The sequence below is a fragment of the Talpa europaea genome (genome assembly GCF_964194135.1).
Source record: "Talpa europaea genome assembly, chromosome: 16".
Taxonomy (NCBI): domain Eukaryota; kingdom Metazoa; phylum Chordata; class Mammalia; order Eulipotyphla; family Talpidae; genus Talpa; species Talpa europaea.
The window spans coordinates 50,780,213-50,798,203 of record NC_140084.1 but is presented as its reverse complement, the minus strand read 5'-3'; the positions used below and the strand labels follow the sequence as shown (position 1 = coordinate 50,798,203).

General features: G+C 71.0%; 2 protein-coding genes across 2 annotated transcripts; both read left to right on the top strand.

Moving 5' to 3' along the window:
* Positions 1–2,331: 2,331 nt before the first annotated feature.
* PPP6R1 (protein phosphatase 6 regulatory subunit 1) lies at positions 2,332–13,018 on the top strand (the record flags this gene model as incomplete). Its single annotated transcript, XM_084258021.1, has 23 exons — positions 2,332–2,355; positions 5,500–5,732; positions 6,486–6,672; positions 6,750–6,887; positions 6,968–7,033; positions 7,267–7,379; positions 7,541–7,654; positions 7,924–8,086; positions 8,180–8,332; positions 8,460–8,594; positions 8,842–8,906; positions 8,982–9,097; positions 9,197–9,282; positions 9,369–9,458; positions 9,524–9,621; positions 10,083–10,140; positions 10,351–10,529; positions 11,263–11,387; positions 11,459–11,621; positions 11,704–11,774; positions 11,859–11,940; positions 12,108–12,218; positions 12,340–13,018. 23 exons carry the CDS (start codon positions 2,332–2,334, stop codon positions 12,341–12,343), a joined length of 2,574 nt encoding a protein of 857 aa, XP_084114147.1. The 3' UTR covers positions 12,344–13,018.
* A 74-nt stretch (positions 13,019–13,092) lies between these two features.
* On the top strand, positions 13,093–15,142 carry TMEM86B (transmembrane protein 86B; the record flags this gene model as incomplete). Its single annotated transcript, XM_084257056.1, has 5 exons — positions 13,093–13,309; positions 13,577–13,593; positions 13,761–13,847; positions 14,084–14,324; positions 14,760–15,142. 5 exons carry the CDS (start codon positions 13,093–13,095, stop codon positions 15,140–15,142), a joined length of 945 nt encoding a protein of 314 aa, XP_084113182.1.
* Between the last annotated feature and the right edge of the window lie 2,849 nt (positions 15,143–17,991).

Genomic DNA, 17,991 nt, shown 5'->3' with positions numbered 1-17,991 from the left:
GGGCAGCGAGCGGGACGGGGAAATCCCGGAGCAGACTTTCCTCTGGCTCGGAACGGAGCCGCAGAGCGGCGCGCCCGCGGTGCCTGGGCGCCTGCGCAGTGAGCGGCCCGGGTTTATTCGGGGAGAGACCGTTGGCACCGAGCCGCGCAGGCGCCTCCGCGGCGGCGGAGCTCCCGGCGGGCGGGGTGGGGAGCGGCGGGCCGCCGCGCAGGCGCAGGCGGGGCCCAGGCGCCCCGAGACGGCGGCGAGGGGGCGGGGCCGCCCGCGGCCCCGCGCTCGGGGGATTGTGGGATAGTGGCGGCCGGAGCCGGGAGTCGAGGCCTGGAGCGGGCGGCCCAGCGCGACGCCGGCCGCTTTGGCGCAGGGCGCGGCGGAGCGAGTGTCCTCGGCGGCGCCGGGCCTGTCCGGCCAGCGGAGCGCGACGCGCCCCGGCCTCGGCTTCCCCGCGGAAACCGGCGACGTCCCCGCCGAGCGCCGCGCTGCCGCGCCGCCCCCCGCCCCGCCGCCGCGGCCAGCCCCCCGCGCCCCGCCGGCCCGGCCCCGGCCCCGGCCCGGGCGCCTCCCGCCCCGCCCCACGGACGGGCCCGAGCGGGCCGGAGCCGCCGGCGGCGGGGCGGGGGCGCCCCGATGAGCCCCGAGTGCGCCGAGCCGCCGCCCCCCCGCGCAGGTGAGCGCCCCGCCGGCCCCGCCAGCCCCGCCAGCGGGCCTGGGCTCGGCTCCTCCCCGCGGCCGGCCCGCACGCCCGCCCCGCTGCCCACCCGTCCTTCACGCCCTCGCCCGCCTCCCGCTGCCGCGGGCCCGGCCCTCCCGCCCCCCCCCGCTGCCCACCAGGGCGCCTCTGCCCACTGCCCACCGCCCCCACCAGCTTCTCCAGCTCCGGCTCCCCGCGCCCCCGCTCCTCCGCAGCCCGGGCCCTGCCCCGCTCTGACTCTTCTGACCGCCCCCAAGAGTCTTCTTCCCGGGTCGTCCTCTCGTGCCTCCCTGGGCCCTTCCTTCCCCCTCAACACTCGCCGCACCCCTCCTCCCCTGCAGCGCCCCGTGCTCCCTCTCGGCCCCTGGGCCTTCCCAGCTGCTGCTGTGCGGGGCCGTCGCGCGGGCCTGCTGAGGGCAGATGGGCTGGCGGGCCCTGCCCGGGGTGACAAAGGCCAGTTCGGCAGTCACAATTGCTGGCGTGGTGATGGCACTAAGTCAGGGTGCTCGGGCAGGACCGGAGAGACTGGCTGGGCGGGTGGCTCTGCTGGCTGGGGCGGAGGAGTGGGCGCTGACAGATGGAGAGTGGGAAGAAGGGCCTTCCTGGCGGCAGGAGCGGCATGTGCAGATACGTGAAGGTGGCCGGCGGGCTCCGTGCACCGCGGTGCGGTGGGCGGTTGGGGTGGCTGGGTGGCGGGTGTGCAGGCACGGAGCCTGACGGGGGTGAGGGTCCCTCCCGCGCGCTCCGCTCTTGCCTGTGCTGTTGTGCCGAGGTCACAGACGTTGGCTGTGCCGGCAGCCCAGGGTCTTTCCGGACAGGAAGTTGTGCTGTCAGGCCCAGCCTGGGCCTGGCCTTGCGAGGAGACCCGGGTGGGTGTAGCTGGGCCGGGCTTGGCAGCCACCTGCGGCTGGTACTGGGCCAGGACAGGCTCTGAGGAGTGGCGTTGGGCCCGGGCGCTGACGGCTGCGGCCTCAGCCCAGGCCGCTGTGTGCCTGGACTTTCTGTCCGTGAGCAGGGACATTCTTGGCCGTCATGGGGAGATGCTACTGGCATCTGGTGTGGGGAGTGCAGGGGCCTCGCCAGAGCACGTTCCAGCCTGGTCAGTCGTGCCGGTGGGCCCCGGGGCGGGCGTCAGTTGTGGCTCTGAGCATCTACCCATCGGCCACAGAGACCAACTGGCTGCTGGGTGGCTGTGACTTGGGTTTGCTCTGCCCTGCTGGTGTGCAGAGCCTGTGGGCTGTGTGCTGCCTACTCTCTAGAGGAGGCCCTGCTGTCCCCCCGCGGCTCTGCGCCCAGGATCTCGGCTGTCGCCCTTCCTCCTTGGGACTTAGTTCTCACTAATTCAACAAGTTTCTCTGGCCTTATCTTGGGCCCTGGGAAGCCGTCAGTTCCCAGGGGGAGGCAGGTGGCCTAAGGCCAGACCTGACCCAGAGCCTCAGGTGCATCAGAGCTGGTGGCAGAAGCTGTGGGAGCAGGGAGTAGGCCCAAGGCAATCAGGGGGGCTTCCTGGAGGAAGTGGTGTCTGCACCAAAGCCTGAAGGACCCAGGGAGCTAATCAGGCCTGGGGAGCAGGAGAGAGCTCGAGGGAGCGGCGGGCCAGGGCAGAGGCGAGGTCAGGTGTGGCGGGAGTGTCGAGCGCCATGCGGGTAGCCGCGGGAGATGAGGTGAGAGAAGCCGGAGACTTCCTGAGTGGAGTCGCCTCCCTGCGGCCCCTCGTGACCGGCCCAGCGCCTGGGGGGAGGGGAGCCCGTCCTTATTCCGGGCCCAAACAGAACCTGGGCTTCATGGATCGGCTGGGAGTGCTGTGCTGGGACAGCCTTGAGGGACTCGGGGGTGCCCCTCGAAGGGCCTTGGAGTCTGGACAGGGCGGGAGATGAGCCCAGGCTTTTGACAGGGGTCGTCCGAGACACCCTTCCCTCTTTGCCAAGGGCTGTTTCAAAATCGGCTGCTGCTTTTCCTTTAGCCCCGTGACCGGTCCGGGGACGCGGTCCTGAAGTGTGAGTTCTGAGCCCCTTCAGGAATCCTTGGCCATGTCCCCGTCTGATCTGCTCCTGGCCACCCCTCCCCCAGGCCAGACGGGCCGCGCCCCCAGGGAGTGTGGTTCTGGACTGGAGGGGAGGCGTCTGTTCCCTGATGGGCACCCGCAGGCCTTCCTGAGCGTGGGGAGATCCTGGTAGGCCCTCCCGCGTGGCCTGTGCCAGGACCCTCCTCTTCTCTGCTTCAGCGGCCCCTTTTCCCGAAGTGGGTGTCTGTGTCCGCCCTGCTGGGCGTGTAGCGGGCCCGCGTGGGCCTGCCGTCAGGGGGCTGCTGCTTATGCTTTCCAGGTTTGGCGGAGCCCACCTGGCTTGGGGGCCGGGGCGGTGGTCTCGCTCTCCGACCTACTGGGCCCTGCGAGGGTGGGGTGAGGCTGGGGGCAGGTTCTCCTCCCGGGACTTGCCAGCCACCATCTCGCCTAGGCCTACTGCCACAGATGGCTGCAGTGGCCGTGGTCAGCAGGCCCGAGGGGCCTTGTCTCCCGGAAGCCTCTGCGCCCTTGGCCTCCGCTTCCTGGTGCTTCGGGGCCAGGGCAGGCCGGCCAGGAGGGCGGCATCGGCGCGGGGCCGTGCGTTGACGGCGGGCAGAGCGGTGAGGGCGGGCGGCCGGGGCGGTGCAGCCGGGCCCTGTCTGAGCCGGGCGGGGGCGGCGGCTGTGGGGTGGCCGGTGTCTGGTCTGGGAAGAGCGCGAAGCCAGAAACCCGAGGCCGTGGTGCAGAGCCGGCCCGGCCAGGGGTAGTTTTCATTTTAATGGCTTCCTTTCTCGCCTCCCGTTTCCCCTTCTTCCGTTTGCAGCCAGCCACGCTTTCAAACGGTCGCTGCACCAGCGGCAGTCACTTCCGTTTTCTTGGAGTTTGCTGAAACTCGCCAAGGGGGGCCGCGGGTGCGAGGCGCCGGTGCCCGAAGGGGCTGAGCCCCGGCCCGTCCTGCGGGCAGGCAGCTCAGCGCCTGCCCCCCCCCCAGCGAGTCTGCCTGGCCCGCCCCTACCCTGCCCGGCTTCTCCTCCCGCCATGTGCCATTGCGCACTCGGGGCCGGGCGCTGGAGGCCACCTGCCTGGCCGGGTCCCCCGTTCCACAGTGCGAACCAGGCCCCCTCGCCTGCCGGTTCCCGGAGCTTCTGGTGACCCCCACCAAGTAGGGATGGCGGGCAGGGCTGGAGGCGCAGGGGTGGGGACGGCGGGCAGGGCTGGAGGCGCGGGGGTGGGGCGGCGGGCAGCTTCCCGTCTGCTTTCTCCCCGGTTCTCCTGCGTCTGCATCGGGGCACATAGAGCTTTGAGAACTGATGTTTGTCCGGTCCCTGCCGCCACTCGGTGCAGTCGGATCTTCGCAGCTTCCGCTTACTTATAGGGGAGCCACCCCCCTCCCAGCACCCCCCCAGTCTGTGGCACCCCCACCCCCTTCTCCGGAAAGCCAGCCCTGGGAGGGAAGTCACCTGGGCGGGTGGGGGGCCTGTGGCCTCCGCCCGGGTGCCTGTGTGGGGTGCCGGCCGGTTTCCGCGCAGGCCGGGCGCCTCCTCGCGGGTGGCCGGGCCGGAAGCGCGGGGCGCGCAGGCGCGGGGGCTCCGGCCCGGGGCCTGTTCACGGCGGCGCAGGCGGGGGGACTGGGCGGCCGCGGGGCCCAGCGGCATGTCTGGCGCGGTGTGGCCGGCGTGGGCCCAGCCCTGCAGGCCGTTCGGCTGTTGGTCACAACGGACTTTCTCAACGGAGGTGACGCTGACAAGCTTGCGCGCGGCCGATTTTAGCGCTCTTGGCTCTGTGAGAGCGTCCCTTCCCCATATGCGGGCTGGCCGGCCGCCTGGTCCCCAGCGCCTCCCACTGTCCTCCCGAGGGCCCCGCCCCTGTGGCTCGCCTCTCCGGTGCCTCTGCAAAATGCAGTCACATGGCCGTGGCCTCGGCGGCCAGGGCCCGTGGTCTCCTCGGCCTCCTGGCAGCAGGACCTCCTCCGAGGCTGGCCCCGGGGACACTGCTGGGGTCTGGGTCTCCTGGGGCGGGTGCCTTGGGTTTCCTGTGGCCTCAGTGCCCCTGCGGATGGGGCACATTGCGGGTGAGAGCCGGGGGGAGCAGGCTGGAGCGCAGCGTCACCCCAGTGATCCCCAGCGGGCACCGCCGCGTCCATGACTGTGCGGAGCCGCGTGGTCGCCCAGGTGGCAGGTGGGGGCAGGAGTGGCAGGTGCAAAGCGTCCTGGGGTCCAGGGCATCAGCTGCACCTCCAGGGAAGCGGCTGGCAGTGGGAGGGGCTCGACGGGGGGGCCAGTGGAGAGGGTCTCCTGTCCCCTGCCTGCCTCTCCCTGGGGCCTGCTGCTGTCTCGGTCCTGCTGGGCGGAGCCGCCTGGCTCCTTCGGGGCCCTCGTGGGAGGTTGTTCCGGAACACCCCCCCCCCCCGCCCCCTGATTTTCCCCTTCCCTGTCCCGGTGCTGGGCGTAGAGAGGGGCTGGGTGTGTTTGGTTGTGTGTTTGTGGCGTCCAGGCAACGGCCACAGCCTGAGACACAGCCACTTCCCCGCCCGCCTGCCGGCCGCACGTGGCAGCGCCGCTGCTTGGTGGATGCAGAGGGCACAGACCTGACATCGGGGCGGCCAGGCCAGGGTCTCTGCTGGGCGGTGGACATGGGGCTGTGGGATGGCCCGGGGGCTTGCCGCACTGCTCCTCCATGGACCAGCCAGGGGCGGGCGGGCTGGCCCCTCTGTAGGTCGCCGGGGCCGCTCCGGCCGCAGGTCTTGGTGGAGGGTGGGTGGGCCGGGAGGGGCGGGCGGCTGGGCTGACGGCCCTGCCCACAGGGCGCCATGTTTTGGAAGTTCGACCTGCACACGAGCTCGCACCTGGACACGCTGCTGGAGCGGGAGGACCTGAGCCTGCCCGAGCTGCTGGACGAGGAGGACGTGCTGCAGGAGTGCAAGGTCGTCAACCGCAAGCTGCTGGACTTCCTGCTGCAGCCGCCACACCTGCAGGCCATGGTGGCCTGGGTCACGCAGGAGCCCCCGGCCAGTGGGGAGGAGCGGCTGCGCTACAAGTGAGCCCCGCCCTGCCCCCCCACCTACGCTGGCCGCACCCGCAGCTGCCTCCTGGCACTTTCCAGCTGACTCTGGCTGAGATGACCAGGGGGCCCGTGCAGCCCGCGCAGGGAGCGCCACGGTGCTTTGCGGGGTCTCCATAGGCGCGACCGCCACACCCTCCAGCCAGGGCCCTGCAGCACGACATGGGGACTGGCCTTGGCCTGTTCTCTGGGAGTGCCCTGCTCGGCCTGGGTTGCTGCCGTCGGGGGCAGGTCTGTCCTGGGCAGCCGCTGTCCCTGCCCTCCCCTCTGTGGCCTGCTCCAGGGACGGGTGTCCCCCTCCTCTGCCCTGCCATTCGGGGGCCCAGCAGCTGACCGGCAGTCTGCTCCTGTCTCCTGGTTCCCTGCTGTGCTTCCCTGAGACCTTGGGCCCGACAGAGTGTAGGGAGGATGGACCCCCGGTCTGCCCTTTGCACACGCTCGGGCCCGCAGTGTCCCAGCGCCTCCTGAGGTCCGCATGGGGCGAGCGCGGGCCCACCTGTCCTCGTGCCACCCGTGACTGCTGTCCCTGGCCTCACCCTCCCCGCTGAGCGTGGCCAGACGCCTGTGCCCTGGGGACGCCTGGCCCAGGGCAGGGCTGTGGGCTGTCTGGGAGGGTGGGGGAGTGGAGGGGCCGCAGGTGGCTGGCTCTGCCTAGGGGGGCCGTGGGGGGTCTGAGCCAGCCCGCGCCGCCCTCCCTGGCTGCCCCCAGACGTGACTGCCTGGCCCCAGGTACCCCAGCGTGGCCTGTGAGATCCTGACCTCAGACGTGCCCCAGATCAACGACGCGCTGGGCGCCGACGAGGCCCTCCTGAACCGGCTCTATGGCTTCCTGCAGAGCAGCGGCAGCCTCAACCCGCTGCTGGCCAGCTTCTTCAGCAAGGTCATGGGCATCCTCATCAACCGCAAGACCGACCAGGTGCCTGGCATCCAAGCGGGTGGGCAGGTGGGGCTGGCAGGCACCTGGCCCGGGCCGCTGACGCCCCGTGTCCCCAGCTCGTGTCCTTCTTGCGGAAGAAGGACGACTTCGTGGACCTGCTGCTGCAGCACATCGGCACCTCAGCCATCATGGACCTGCTGCTGCGCCTGCTGACATGCGTGGAGCGGCCCCAGCTGAGGCAGGACGTGGTCAATGTGAGGACGGGGTGGGGGGGTGGGCGGGGCACGGAAAGGCCGGGGCGGGGCCGTGCGCTGAGCTGCCTTTGCGCCTGCAGTGGCTCAACGAGGAGAAGATCGTGCAGCGGCTCATCGAGCAGATCCACCCTTCCCGGGACGACGCTGTGAGTTGGTGTCACCCTGCCCTCCCGAGCCCGCCCCAGCCCCTCCCCTCCAAGGCCCCGCCCTGCCCCGCCCAGAGCCTGACAGGCGGGCTGAGCTTTGCCGCTGGGGCTGGGTGGGCGGTGTGGGCTTCCGAGCTGGGAAGCCTCCAGGGACCAGGGCAGATTGCCGGCCCTTAGGGGACCTGAGGGCCCAGTAGCCACACGGGCGTCCTTAGCTCCTTCTCCGCCCCCAGCAACATTCCAACGCCTCCCAGTCCCTCTGCGACATCATCCGCCTGAGCCGGGAGCAGATGATCCAGGTCCAGGACAGCCCGGAGCCCGACCAGCTGCTGGCCACTCTGGAGAAGTGGGTTTGTGGGCAGCGTCCAGGCCCGTTTCCCTGAGCCCTGGCCCTGCCCTGCGGGGGCCCCCCCCACCGCCTTGCCCCGCCTTGCTGCCTGACCACTGCTGGCCCCACCCTGTCCCTGCCTCCCCCTGACCCCTGCGTGCCTGCCTGACCACCCCCAGACAGGAGACCATGGAGCAGCTGCTGAGCAACATGCTGGAGGGCACACAGAGCCAGTCCGTCATCGTGAGCGGGGTGCAGGTGCTGCTGACCCTGCTGGAGCCCAGGAGGCCCAGGTGCCACCGGGGCGTGGGCGCAGGCCTTGGGGGCTGACACCGGTGGTCCTGGAGGGGAGGCGTGTTCTGTCTGGCAGCTGCAGGAAGAGGCCGAGGGCAGGGGCTGCCTGGTGCTTCCTGGCCGGCCTCTGCTCACCCCGTGGGGCTTCTGCCTGCACCACCTCACTTAGCCTTGCCTGCTCGGGCCCACTAAAGGACACCCTGTCTCTGCCTCCCATAGCCACACATCATGGCCGCAGGCTCACTTACCGCCTTGTCCCCCGTGGCAGGTCCGAGTCTGTGACCGTGAACAACTTCTTCAGCAGTGTGGACGGGCAGCTGGAGCTCCTGGCCCAGGCCACCCTGGACAGTGTTGTGTCCAGCCCGGGCACCCTGCATGCCCTGCGGCCTCGGCTCAGCCATTTCCACCAGCTGCTGCTGGAGCCGCCTGAGGTGGGTGGGTGGGTGGGTGGGCGGGCGGGCGGGGGGGGGGGTGCGGGGCGGGCAGCCAGCCCTGGGCAAACTGAGCCTCCCCTATGCCTGCAGCTGGAGCCCCTGCACACGACGTGGGGCAGCCTGGCCCCCCCACTGGGCAACATGCGGCTGCACGTGGTCCGACTGCTGGCCAGCGCCCTGAGTGCCAACGACGCAGCCCTGACCCAGGAGCTCCTGGCTCTGGACGTGCCCAACACGTTGCTGGTGCGGGGGGTGGGGTATGGGGCACCGCAGGGAGGGCATGGCTGGCATGGCGTGGCTGGGAGGGCGGGAGTGGCCAGAGTCGTGGGTGTGCGCACGGTTTCCTGGTGCCAGCCTGCTCGTCCCCCAGGACCTCTTCTTCCACTACGTGTTCAACAACTTCTTGCATGCCCAAGTGGAGGTGTGTGTGAGTGCCATGCTGAACTCCGGGCCCCCTCCCGACAGCAGCCCGGAGACGCCCACTCCGAACCCCGTGATAAAACATGTGAGTGCAGCTGGGCACGGGCCCTGAGGCTGGTCGTTGCTGTGGGAGCAGTGTGGGGACAAGCAGGGGCTGGTGGGACACGCTGACCCCAGGAAGCAGTGGCGTCCCAAAGGGAGGCCAGGGAAGAGCTCTGGGGGGGTGATGGCCGCCCCCACAAGGATGCTTCTGGAGGAGCCTCTGGCAGGGCCCAGGCCTGGACGCGGGCTGGCTGGGGGGCTGGCCGCTGAGACCCTGCCCGTGCCCGCAGCTGCTGCAGCACTGCCGCCTGGTGGAGCGCATCCTGACGTCCTGGGAGGAGAACGAGCGCGTGCAGTGAGCACCCCTTCCTGCTGGGCGGGCGGGCCAGGCGGGCCACTGCTGGCGTCCAGCTCAGCCTCTGCCCCGCAGGTCTGGAGGGGGCCCGCGGAAAGGCTATATGGGCCACCTGACGCGCGTGGCCAATGCCCTGGCGCAGAGCGCTGAGAAGGGGCCCAACGCCGAGCAGCTGGCGCAGCTGCTGAAGGGTGAGCCGGGCCCCGGGCGGGCTGGCGGGCGGGCTGGCGGGCGGGCAGGCAGGCGGGCGTTCTTGGGCGCGATCCCACCCCGCCCCTCTCTGTGCGCAGAGCTGCCCGCCGAGCAGCAGGAGCAGTGGGAGGCCTTCGTGTCGGGACCCCTGGCTGAGACCAACAAGAAGAACATGGTGGACCTGGTAAGGGGCGTCCCCCTCCCTCCCCCTCCCCCCCTCCCCCCATCTCCCTTCCCCCTCCCCGCGCCCTGACACCTCCCGCCTGCCAGGTGAACACCCACCACCTGCACTCCTCCAGCGACGACGAGGACGACCGGCTCAAGGAGTTCAGCTTCCCTGAGGAGGCCGTGCTGCAGCAGGTGGGGTGCCGGGCCACCTGGGGGGCCACCCCCGCCCGCTGGCCCCTGACCGCTGTCCCCCGCAGGCCTTCATGGACTTCCAGATGCAACGCATGACCTCAGCTTTCATCGACCACTTTGGTTTCAACGACGAGGAGTTTGGGGAGCAGGAGGAGAGTGTGAAGTGAGTGTCCCGCCCGGCTTCCCTCCCCCAGCCCCGCCTTCCCTTCTGGGGGGCAGGCGGTGTTCAGAGCAGGGGCGCTGAGCGAGGCCAGGCCAGGCGCGTGGGGCTGCTGCGCACCTCGGCGGGCCCCGGGTGCAGGCCGTGGAGTCCGAGCTGTGAGCTCTGCTCGCGGGCGGTCGTCTACGTGTCGGTGTCAGCCCCGCTACCATCGTGGTCGCGAGCTGCCCTCCCGGGTCTTCCCCCAGACGGCAGGGGCAGGCGGCCTCTGTCGTTCCCGGGCCTGGCGGGTGTCCACAGCTCCGCAGCCGGCTCTGTCCCACCAGCCCCTCCCCGGCCCGGCCTCGGCCAGGGCGCGGATGAGCCCGTGGGTGGGCTTGGAAGCACGGCCCCGGAATGGCCAGGGGCCCTGGGGACGGGGCAGTGGGCGGCCAGGGGGCCTCACCCCTGTGCTGCTTTCCCAGCGCGCCCTTCGACAAGACGGCCAGCATCACCTTCTCCCTCAATGCAGACGACGAGAACGTGAGTGCCAGCCGGCGCCCCCCTGCCCGCACCCGGCGCGTGGCCCACCCCTGCGCGCATGTGGCATCCCCCTGCCCACACCCACCACCCGGCGCCCCCTGCTTGCTCCTGCCCACACCCACCACCCGGCGCCCCCTGCCTGCCCCTGCCCGCCGCCCTGTGCCCCCTGCCCGCCGCCCGCCTCCCAGCGCCCCCTGCCCGCGCCCGCAGCCCAACGCCAGCCTCCTGGAGATCTGCTACAAGGACCGCATCCAGCAGTTTGACGACGATGACGAGGAGGAGGAGGAGGAGGAGGGGGGCCCGGGCTCCGGGGACTCTGACGGGGACGACGGCGCTTGGCACGGCAGCTCGCTGGCCAGGGGCACCCGCCTGGGCCCGCCAGGCACGCGGTGAGTGTCCCCGGGTGCTGTCCCCGGCGGGAGGGCGGGCGGGTGCCCTCAGTCTGCCCCGGGGCCGGGGGTGTGCGTGCCCCCCAGGGTGGCGAGGCCTTCGGTGCGGCCTGGCAGGTGAGCCCGGATCCTCCCCCCCTCCCCATTTCCCTCGTCAGGGGGCCCGCAGGGTCCTCAGAAAAGGCGGTGGGGTGGCCCTGTGCGCGGCCCTCCCGAGTCCGGGGCGTGAGCTCACCCCGTGCCCCGCAGACGTTTCCTCGTCCCTGTCGCCGCGGCGGAGCCTGTGCCGGGCGCAGCGGGCGGCGTGGCATAGGCCGCAGGGATGGGCTGACCGCCTGCGTGCCCCTCACTGCCCACGAGACGGGCATAAAGATGGGAGCCCCCCGCCGCGGTAGGCACGGGCGCCCCATCCTCCTGGCGTGGCCCGGTCAGCCGTGGCTGCTCGGCCCGGCCCGGCGGAGTGGCGGCAGTGGCGCCGACCCACGAGCTGCCCTCGAGAGTGGGCGTCAGCGCCTCCGTGAGGCCTCTGGCTCCTTTGAGCTGGTCCTGGTGTGCGGGGAGGCGGGGTCTGGCCCCCCCGCGTTGCGCTGGGCACCCCCTTGTCCAGCTATGGTTGCGAGAGCACCCCAGCCCAGCGTGGGGGAGCCTCTCCCGTGTCCTGGTGGCCCATCGCACCCGGCCGCCCAGGCGCGGCGGGGACCCCGTCCTTGTGGCTGACGGGGCTTCCGGGCAGGAGCCGGGGCAGCACCGACAGCGAGGAGGAGGACGAGGAGGACGAGGAGGACGAAGAGGACGGCGACGCTGGAGCAGCCCTTGGAGGGGCCGGGCCCCCCTCTCTCCCCAGCCCTCAGCCTCCCGGTGGGTGCACTTGAGCGGGTGGCCTGGCCAGCTTGTCTGCCGGCCCGTGTGCTGACCTCGCCGCCCCCCAGGCCCCAGCTGGACAGCCACCTTTGAGCCCGTGCCTGTGGACATCCCAGCTGGCCCCCGAGACACCAGGGAGGAGGACCCCCGCACTGGGCCCCGGGCTGCGCCCCAGGAACCCCCTGCTCAGAGCCCTGGCCCCCCGCTGGCCGCAGGCGCGCCGCAGCTCAGGTGAGGGGCAGGCGGGCCGACCCGGCCTCTCAGACAGCGGCCTCTGGCTCCGGCACTGAGCACGCCCTCCCCTCAACCCCAGGCCTCAAGACCCTGCACCCCCGTTAGCACCTCAGGAAGCCACAGACGGCAGCAAAGTAGCGGAGCCCTCTGGTGAGCCGCCTGCGCACTTGCCCCATCCCCACTCGCCCCGCCCTGCCATGCCATGCCCGCATCTCACCCACCTCCTCCCTGCAGCCCCCCGCCAGGCCTCGGTCAGCACTGGGGGCCTCCCAGCTGCCCTCAGAGGGATGGGCTCCACCCCCAGCTCCTTGGACAGGTGACAGGCGGTGGGGCTGGCAGGGGCCGTTGTCGGGCGAGGGGCTTCCCGAGGGCAGGTTTCGGGGCCGGTTTCCCTGGGAGCCCCTGTGGGGGGTGGGGATGGCGGTGGATCCCCTGGGGTGCACCTGCTCTCTGCTCCAGCTGCTGACATGCCCTGCCCCACAGTGCAACCGGAGCTCCTGCTACCTCTGTCCCAGCCTCTGGGGCCCCCCAGCCCCCCCAGGCCACAGAGGGGGAGAAGAGCCCAGAGCCCCCAGGGCCTCCCCAAAGCCAGAGGTGAGCAGGCGTGGCCTCGGGGCTGCCGCGTGGCCATCACCCCGCCCTAGCCCTCGCTGCCCAGGCCAGCGGCCATGCCGGCGCCCGTCTCCCGCCCTCACCAGGTCTCTCCCGTCCCCAGGTAATCGCCTGGCCCCGGCGGCGTGGCCGGCCTCGTGCTGCGCGCGGACCGCCCGGGGGCAGGGCCATCCTGCCACGGCCCTGAGCCCGCCGCCCCGATCCCTCGTCCACGCCTCCCTGGGTCCCCAGGAGGCTGGTCCCGGGAGCCAGGCCCCCCGTTTGCACTGAGGAGGAAACGCAGAGCGTGTTTCCGGGAATAAAGACAGAGGCCGCGAGGGGGCGGCGCAGCCCAAGTGTGTCATCCGCGCGCGGGGCCGGCAGCTGGGCCACTCGGGCCGCGGTGGGCAGGTGCGCCCATGGGGGCTGCTTTGGGTCCCCAGACTCCCCTTCCTGCTCCACCCTTGGCCGGATGCCCACCTCGCGCCCGGCCGCGGCTCCCGTCCCCTGGGCCCAGCAAGGCCGTGCCTTTGCCCAGCCGTCGCCCGGCCCTGCACTCTCCTCCTGCCGGGCTGCAGGCCCCACCCCTGCGCACGGCCTTGGGAACCCGGGGGTCCCCCTCCCAGGGCCCCCGTGACAACCCCAGGTCCACGCACTCGCCGACCCCAGCTCCCAGGGCCTGGGGTCTGACAGGCCCTCCTGGGCCGGGGCTGGGCCCAGCCCGGCCGCCAAGTGCCCTTGTCCAGCCCCCCGCCGGCGTGAGCGTCTGCGAGCGTCTCTCACAAACACCAATAAAGGGGACAGTTGGACACTCCGTGGCTCAGACCTTGCTTTCTGGACGCCGGCGGGTGCTGGGAGCGGCCCAGGAGGAGGGAGCATGGCCTCGTCTAGCTCCGGGTCCCGTCCTCCAGCCCCTGTGTCTCGCTGCACACACACGGGTGGGGGTGGGGCGGGGGCAGGGGGGCCTGAGGCCTCCAGGGCCGCCTCGGAGGACGAGCCGCTGGGCTCCACGGGGCCCTGCTTTCCAGACAAGCGGGAAGCAGACGGGCTGCTCCCCGGCCGTGCACGGGACCCTGTGTCCACGGCCCGGAGCGGTAGGTGGCCGGCCATGACCCGGCAGCCGCGCCCTGGAGGAGGAGGTGCCAGGCCGGCAGGAGCCGCCACTGCTCTCCGGCTGCGGCTGGGCAGACGCCTCCGTGTCCCTGTCCTGTGGCGCTCCTGACCCAGCCCAGGGAGGGACTCTGCCCCTGGAGGAGCCGGCTCTCTGTGCCTCTGCAGGGCCACTGGCCTCCCCATGGGGTCCGGCGCCCGGAGCTGCACAGGGCAGTGGGCGGGCACTGAGGCTCGCCTCCTCCCTGCAGCCAAGGCCCCAGGCATGGTAGAGGGCTTGGGGAGTGGGACCCCGGGTCCGATGGGCACCTTATCAGCTGGTGCCAGGCGGGGCCGCCCCATGGCCGGGGCAGCATCCCCAGCCTGTTATCAGCCCAGAGTCCACAGGACGCTGCTCGGGTTAACGTGTAACCACACGCTGCCCTCACCCCAAAGCTGCGGCGCCCACAGACGGCCACCCAGGCGTCGCAGGCCAGCATGGACTCCAGGAGAGAGCTCCGGAAGCCTGGCTTCCCAGCACAGGTGAGGGCTGCGGGTGGGCGGGGGCCTGCTCCAGGGAACCCCAGCTGCCCTGTCCCCTGAGGCCGGGTGCGGGCTGCAGGCCGGCCCTGGGCCAAGCAGGCCCCACCGGACAGCTTGGCGGGGTCCCCGGGCCGGGGTGTTGCAGTCCCGCTCCGAGCCCTGGCTGGTCGACCGCTGGGACGCGGGGGTGGAGGGGGGCAGGGGGAACCCCGAGGCTGAGGCTCTGTCCTGCCTAGCCCCCGTGCAAGTGGCTGAGCCTCTTTGTCGTGTCCTGCGCCATCTACTTCCTGCTCTGGATCCCCGAGAGCCAGCCGTCCTGCTTCAGTGCCGTGGTCAAGTGCCTGCCGGTGCTGAGCCTGGTGCTGTTCCTGCGGTCCCTGCCCTCCAGCCTCGGCTCCACCTCACTCCTGCAGGGGGCCCTCCTGTGCTCGGCCGTGGGGGACGCCTGCCTCATCTGGCCTGACGCCTTCCTCTACGGTGAGGGTCGGGCTGAGGGCCCCCTCACAGGCACCTGCCCCTGCGGGCAGCCTCCGGAGGCCCCACACAGGCCCTGTGGGGAAGCGCGGTCGTGGGCGTGGGGCCAGCAGGTGCAAAGGCTCCGAGATGGGCACCGCCCAGGCTCCTGGGGAGAGGGGGACGGGCGTGGCCCCACAAGGCAGTGGGATGGGGCAGGTGTCTCGGCTGAGACCCTGCACCAGGGGAGGGTGGCCATGGCAGGGGAAAAAGGAGCTGAGGTGGGCATCACCCAGGCTCCTGGGGAGATGGTCTCACGAGGCAGTGTCCTGGATGGGGCGGGGGTCCCGGCTGAGTCCCCACAGCAGGGGAGGGTGGCCATGGCAGGGGCTGGCACTCAGGGCTGCCCTCAGGTAAGGGGGCAACCTTGGGGCTCACTGGGCACCCCCATGTCCTCAGGTGTGGGTGCTTTCGCCGTGGCCCACCTGCTCTACATCTGGAACTTTGGCTTCACGCCACTGAAGCTGTTCCTGCTGCTGCCCATCGCTCTGGTGACTGTGTCCTACTTCGGCCTGCTGCTGCTGCATCTGTCGCCCGACATGGTGCTGCCCCTGGCTGGCTACGGGCTGATCCTGGCCACCCTACTGTGGCGTGGGCTGGCCCTGGGTGGCATTGCCGGCTGGGGCGCGCTGCTCTTCACGCTCTCGGACTGCGTGCTGGCCTGGAGCACCTTCGTCCGGCCGCTGCCCCACTCCCGCCTGGTGGTCATGAGCACCTACTATGCCGCCCAGGCCCTCCTCGCCCTGACCGCCACCCAGGGCTCCCGGCTCAAGGCCAGCTGACGGGGGGCTGGACGCCTCACTTCCGGCCAGACTCGGGCCCTTCCACGGGGCCCCTGCCTCCCCCGGCCTCTGTGACCCCTCCCCTGCCTCCATGTGTTTAAGAGTAAAGAGGGCATTGGGAGGACGCGTCTCCGCGAGTGGGGTGGGGGCCGCCCACTGTCCGTGTCCCCGCTGTCTTCCCAGCGGCACTCGGCAGGTTCGCCCCGTCTGGGCCCACCGCCGGCGGCGTGGAGGCGCCGTCTCGTGGTTGGGGCACTGCCGTGAGGATGCGCGTGTGCCTGCCCCCCAGCCGCCGGCCCGGCAGGCCCCGGAGAGCGCCGTCCTGCCCGGGCCTTCGTGGGGCAGTGTCCATTTCACAGCCGAGCAGAGGCGGCCGCGCCCTGTGGCGGCAGATGGGTCAGCTCTGGGGGCCAGAGCAGGTGTCGCGGGGCCATTCCTCGCCAGCCCGCGCAGGGGCCTGCCTGCCCTCCGGCCCCGGAGCGCTGGGGCCACGGGCGTCCCTGCCCTCGCCTCCACAGCCCGCCCCTTCGTGGTGTGTGCCTGCTGAGGACGCCGGCCCGCCGAAGCCCGCCCGCTCGGAGACGGCATCTGCCGAGAACGTGGACGGCGTCCCGCACGGGCTGAGGCCGAGGCCGGGCGTCGTGCTCTGGGACGCGCCCAAGCCAGCACACGAGGGGCGGCGGGCGCCCGGGAGGGGCGGCAGCTAAGGGTGGGGGCCGCTTCTGAGGAGGAGGACGTGGCACGGCCGCGGCGGCCCTTTCCTTCTCTGGGCTGCGGGTTCTGCCTCCGAGGACATGAGGCCGTCAGTGTCGAAGCCCTGGCCCACCCGTGCATCAAGATGCGCCTTTAGAGGCTCTTTTTTTTTTTTTTTAATGATTTATTTATTTTTATACAAGACCCGGGGTACAGGCCGGAGATGCGAGGAGGTGAGAGGATTCACCAGAGACAGAGCGGGGGACAGAACAGGCAGCCTGACGAAATACACCGCTGAGGGGAGCAGCGGGCGAGGCAGGAGAGGTCTGTCCCACCATGTGGGTTTCTCCGGGGCCCGCCAGGAATCGAACTCATGCTGCAGTGGTGCAGTGGTTGCGGATTGCTTCATAGGTTGCATCTTAACCCTTGCGCCACCAGGGAGGCCCCGTGGTGTGCTTTAGATACTGCTAGAGCAGTGGGGGGACTTCTGTGTCATGACGTGCTTCAGGGCCACCGGAGCGGGAGGTTCTCCCTGAAACCTCCACCCCTTCCTCCTCTCACCCAAGCCGAGGACGGGCAGCAGGACACCCACGGAGCCCGGGGCCACGGGGTGACACTGGGCTGGAGTCCAGGCCCCGGGACTGGGCCTGGGGCACCAGTGAGTGGCCAGAGCCCCCCGGGGACATGGAGGAGCTGTGCAGGACACTCAGGAGGGGCTGACTTTAGGAGAGATGCTAGGAACTCCTGGTCTGGGGGTGGCTGGGCGCCTGGACCCCCACTATCCCGTACATTCCTCACAAGAAGTGAGAACCCTCTTTCCCTCCTAGAGGGCCCTCAGAACCAACCCAGCCAGAGTTAACTGGGGTGCAGGCTTGGGCTCTACAACTCCATCATCTGACAACGTGCAGTGTGTTGCAATATGATCAATTCCTTGGCTTTCATCAGGTCACACAATCGTGTAGTGTGTGTGTGGGGTCTGGTGTGTGTGTAGGTGTGGGGGTGTGAGTGTGGGGTGGGGTGTGTGGTATGTGTAGGTGTGTGCGTGTGGTGTGCGGGGTGTGGTATGTATGGTGTGTGTGTGATGTGAGGGGGGGTGTGCAGTGTGTGTGGGGTGTATGAGTGTGGTGTGTGTGGTATGTGTGTGGGGTGTGGTGTGTGTAGGTGTGTGGCATGTGTGTGTGTCCCCACCCCAGCCTGCTGGCCTCTAGTCCTGGGCACTGTGGCGTCCAGCAGTCTCCGGGTCTGACGAGGGTCCCGGCCCCTGAGTTTGTGTGTGTGGCTGTGAGAGCCTCGGCGCCTCCACGGACCCGTCAAGGCTACCTGGGACTTGGGGTTCTCACTTCCTGTTGCCCCAGAGCCCCTGCCTCTTCACTGTCATCTCCGCATCCCCACCCGGCCCCAGAGACCACAGCCCAGGGAGCCCCGGCCCGGGTGGCCCCATAACCTCCTCAGTCTCCGTCTGTCAGTCCTGGGGTACTGCCGGGGTTCCTCAGCGTTGCAGCCCTACACGCCGTCCTGCCGTGCGGTCCCTGCCGCACCCCAGTGCCCTGAGCCCAGCTGGGCATCCTCAGTCAACTCAGTCCTGGTGCGACCCCGGGCTGGCGAGGACCCCCGGGAGGGCCAGGCCCCTGGCCAGCCGCCCTCTGCCTCGCCCCGGCCCTCGGCCGGATGCTGTGCTGCCTGCTCTGGGCTCAGGCCCTGATCGCAGCCACGGCTGGAGGTGGCGGGCACAGCGGGCCGGACGGGGGGACCGGGCGGGCAGCCCCCAGGTGTGTCCTGACCCCAGGCTGTGGAGACCGGCGGGCCTCACCCTGGTCCGGAGCGCTCGGCGCCGTCTCCACCCGGAGACTCCTGCGGATCCCGATGTCCTCCCTCTCTCCAAGGCCAGGCCCCTCTGCCTCCGAGGACGCCTGAGTGTCTCCTGAAGACCCCAGACATCCCGTTCCTGCCTCCTCCTGTGGGACAAAGCCCACCTTGGAGCAGACGGTGCGGGGGGAGAGGGGGGCGGGAGTGTGGGGCTGACAGGCCGCTAGGCCGGGGCAGGGGTCCTGACCGGCCCGGGGGCGAGGGCTGGGGTCTGAGTGCCCAAGCAGGGAAGGCCCCAGAGGCCGGGAGACATTGGCGCCTGCCTGTGCCGGGCTCGCACGGACACGGAG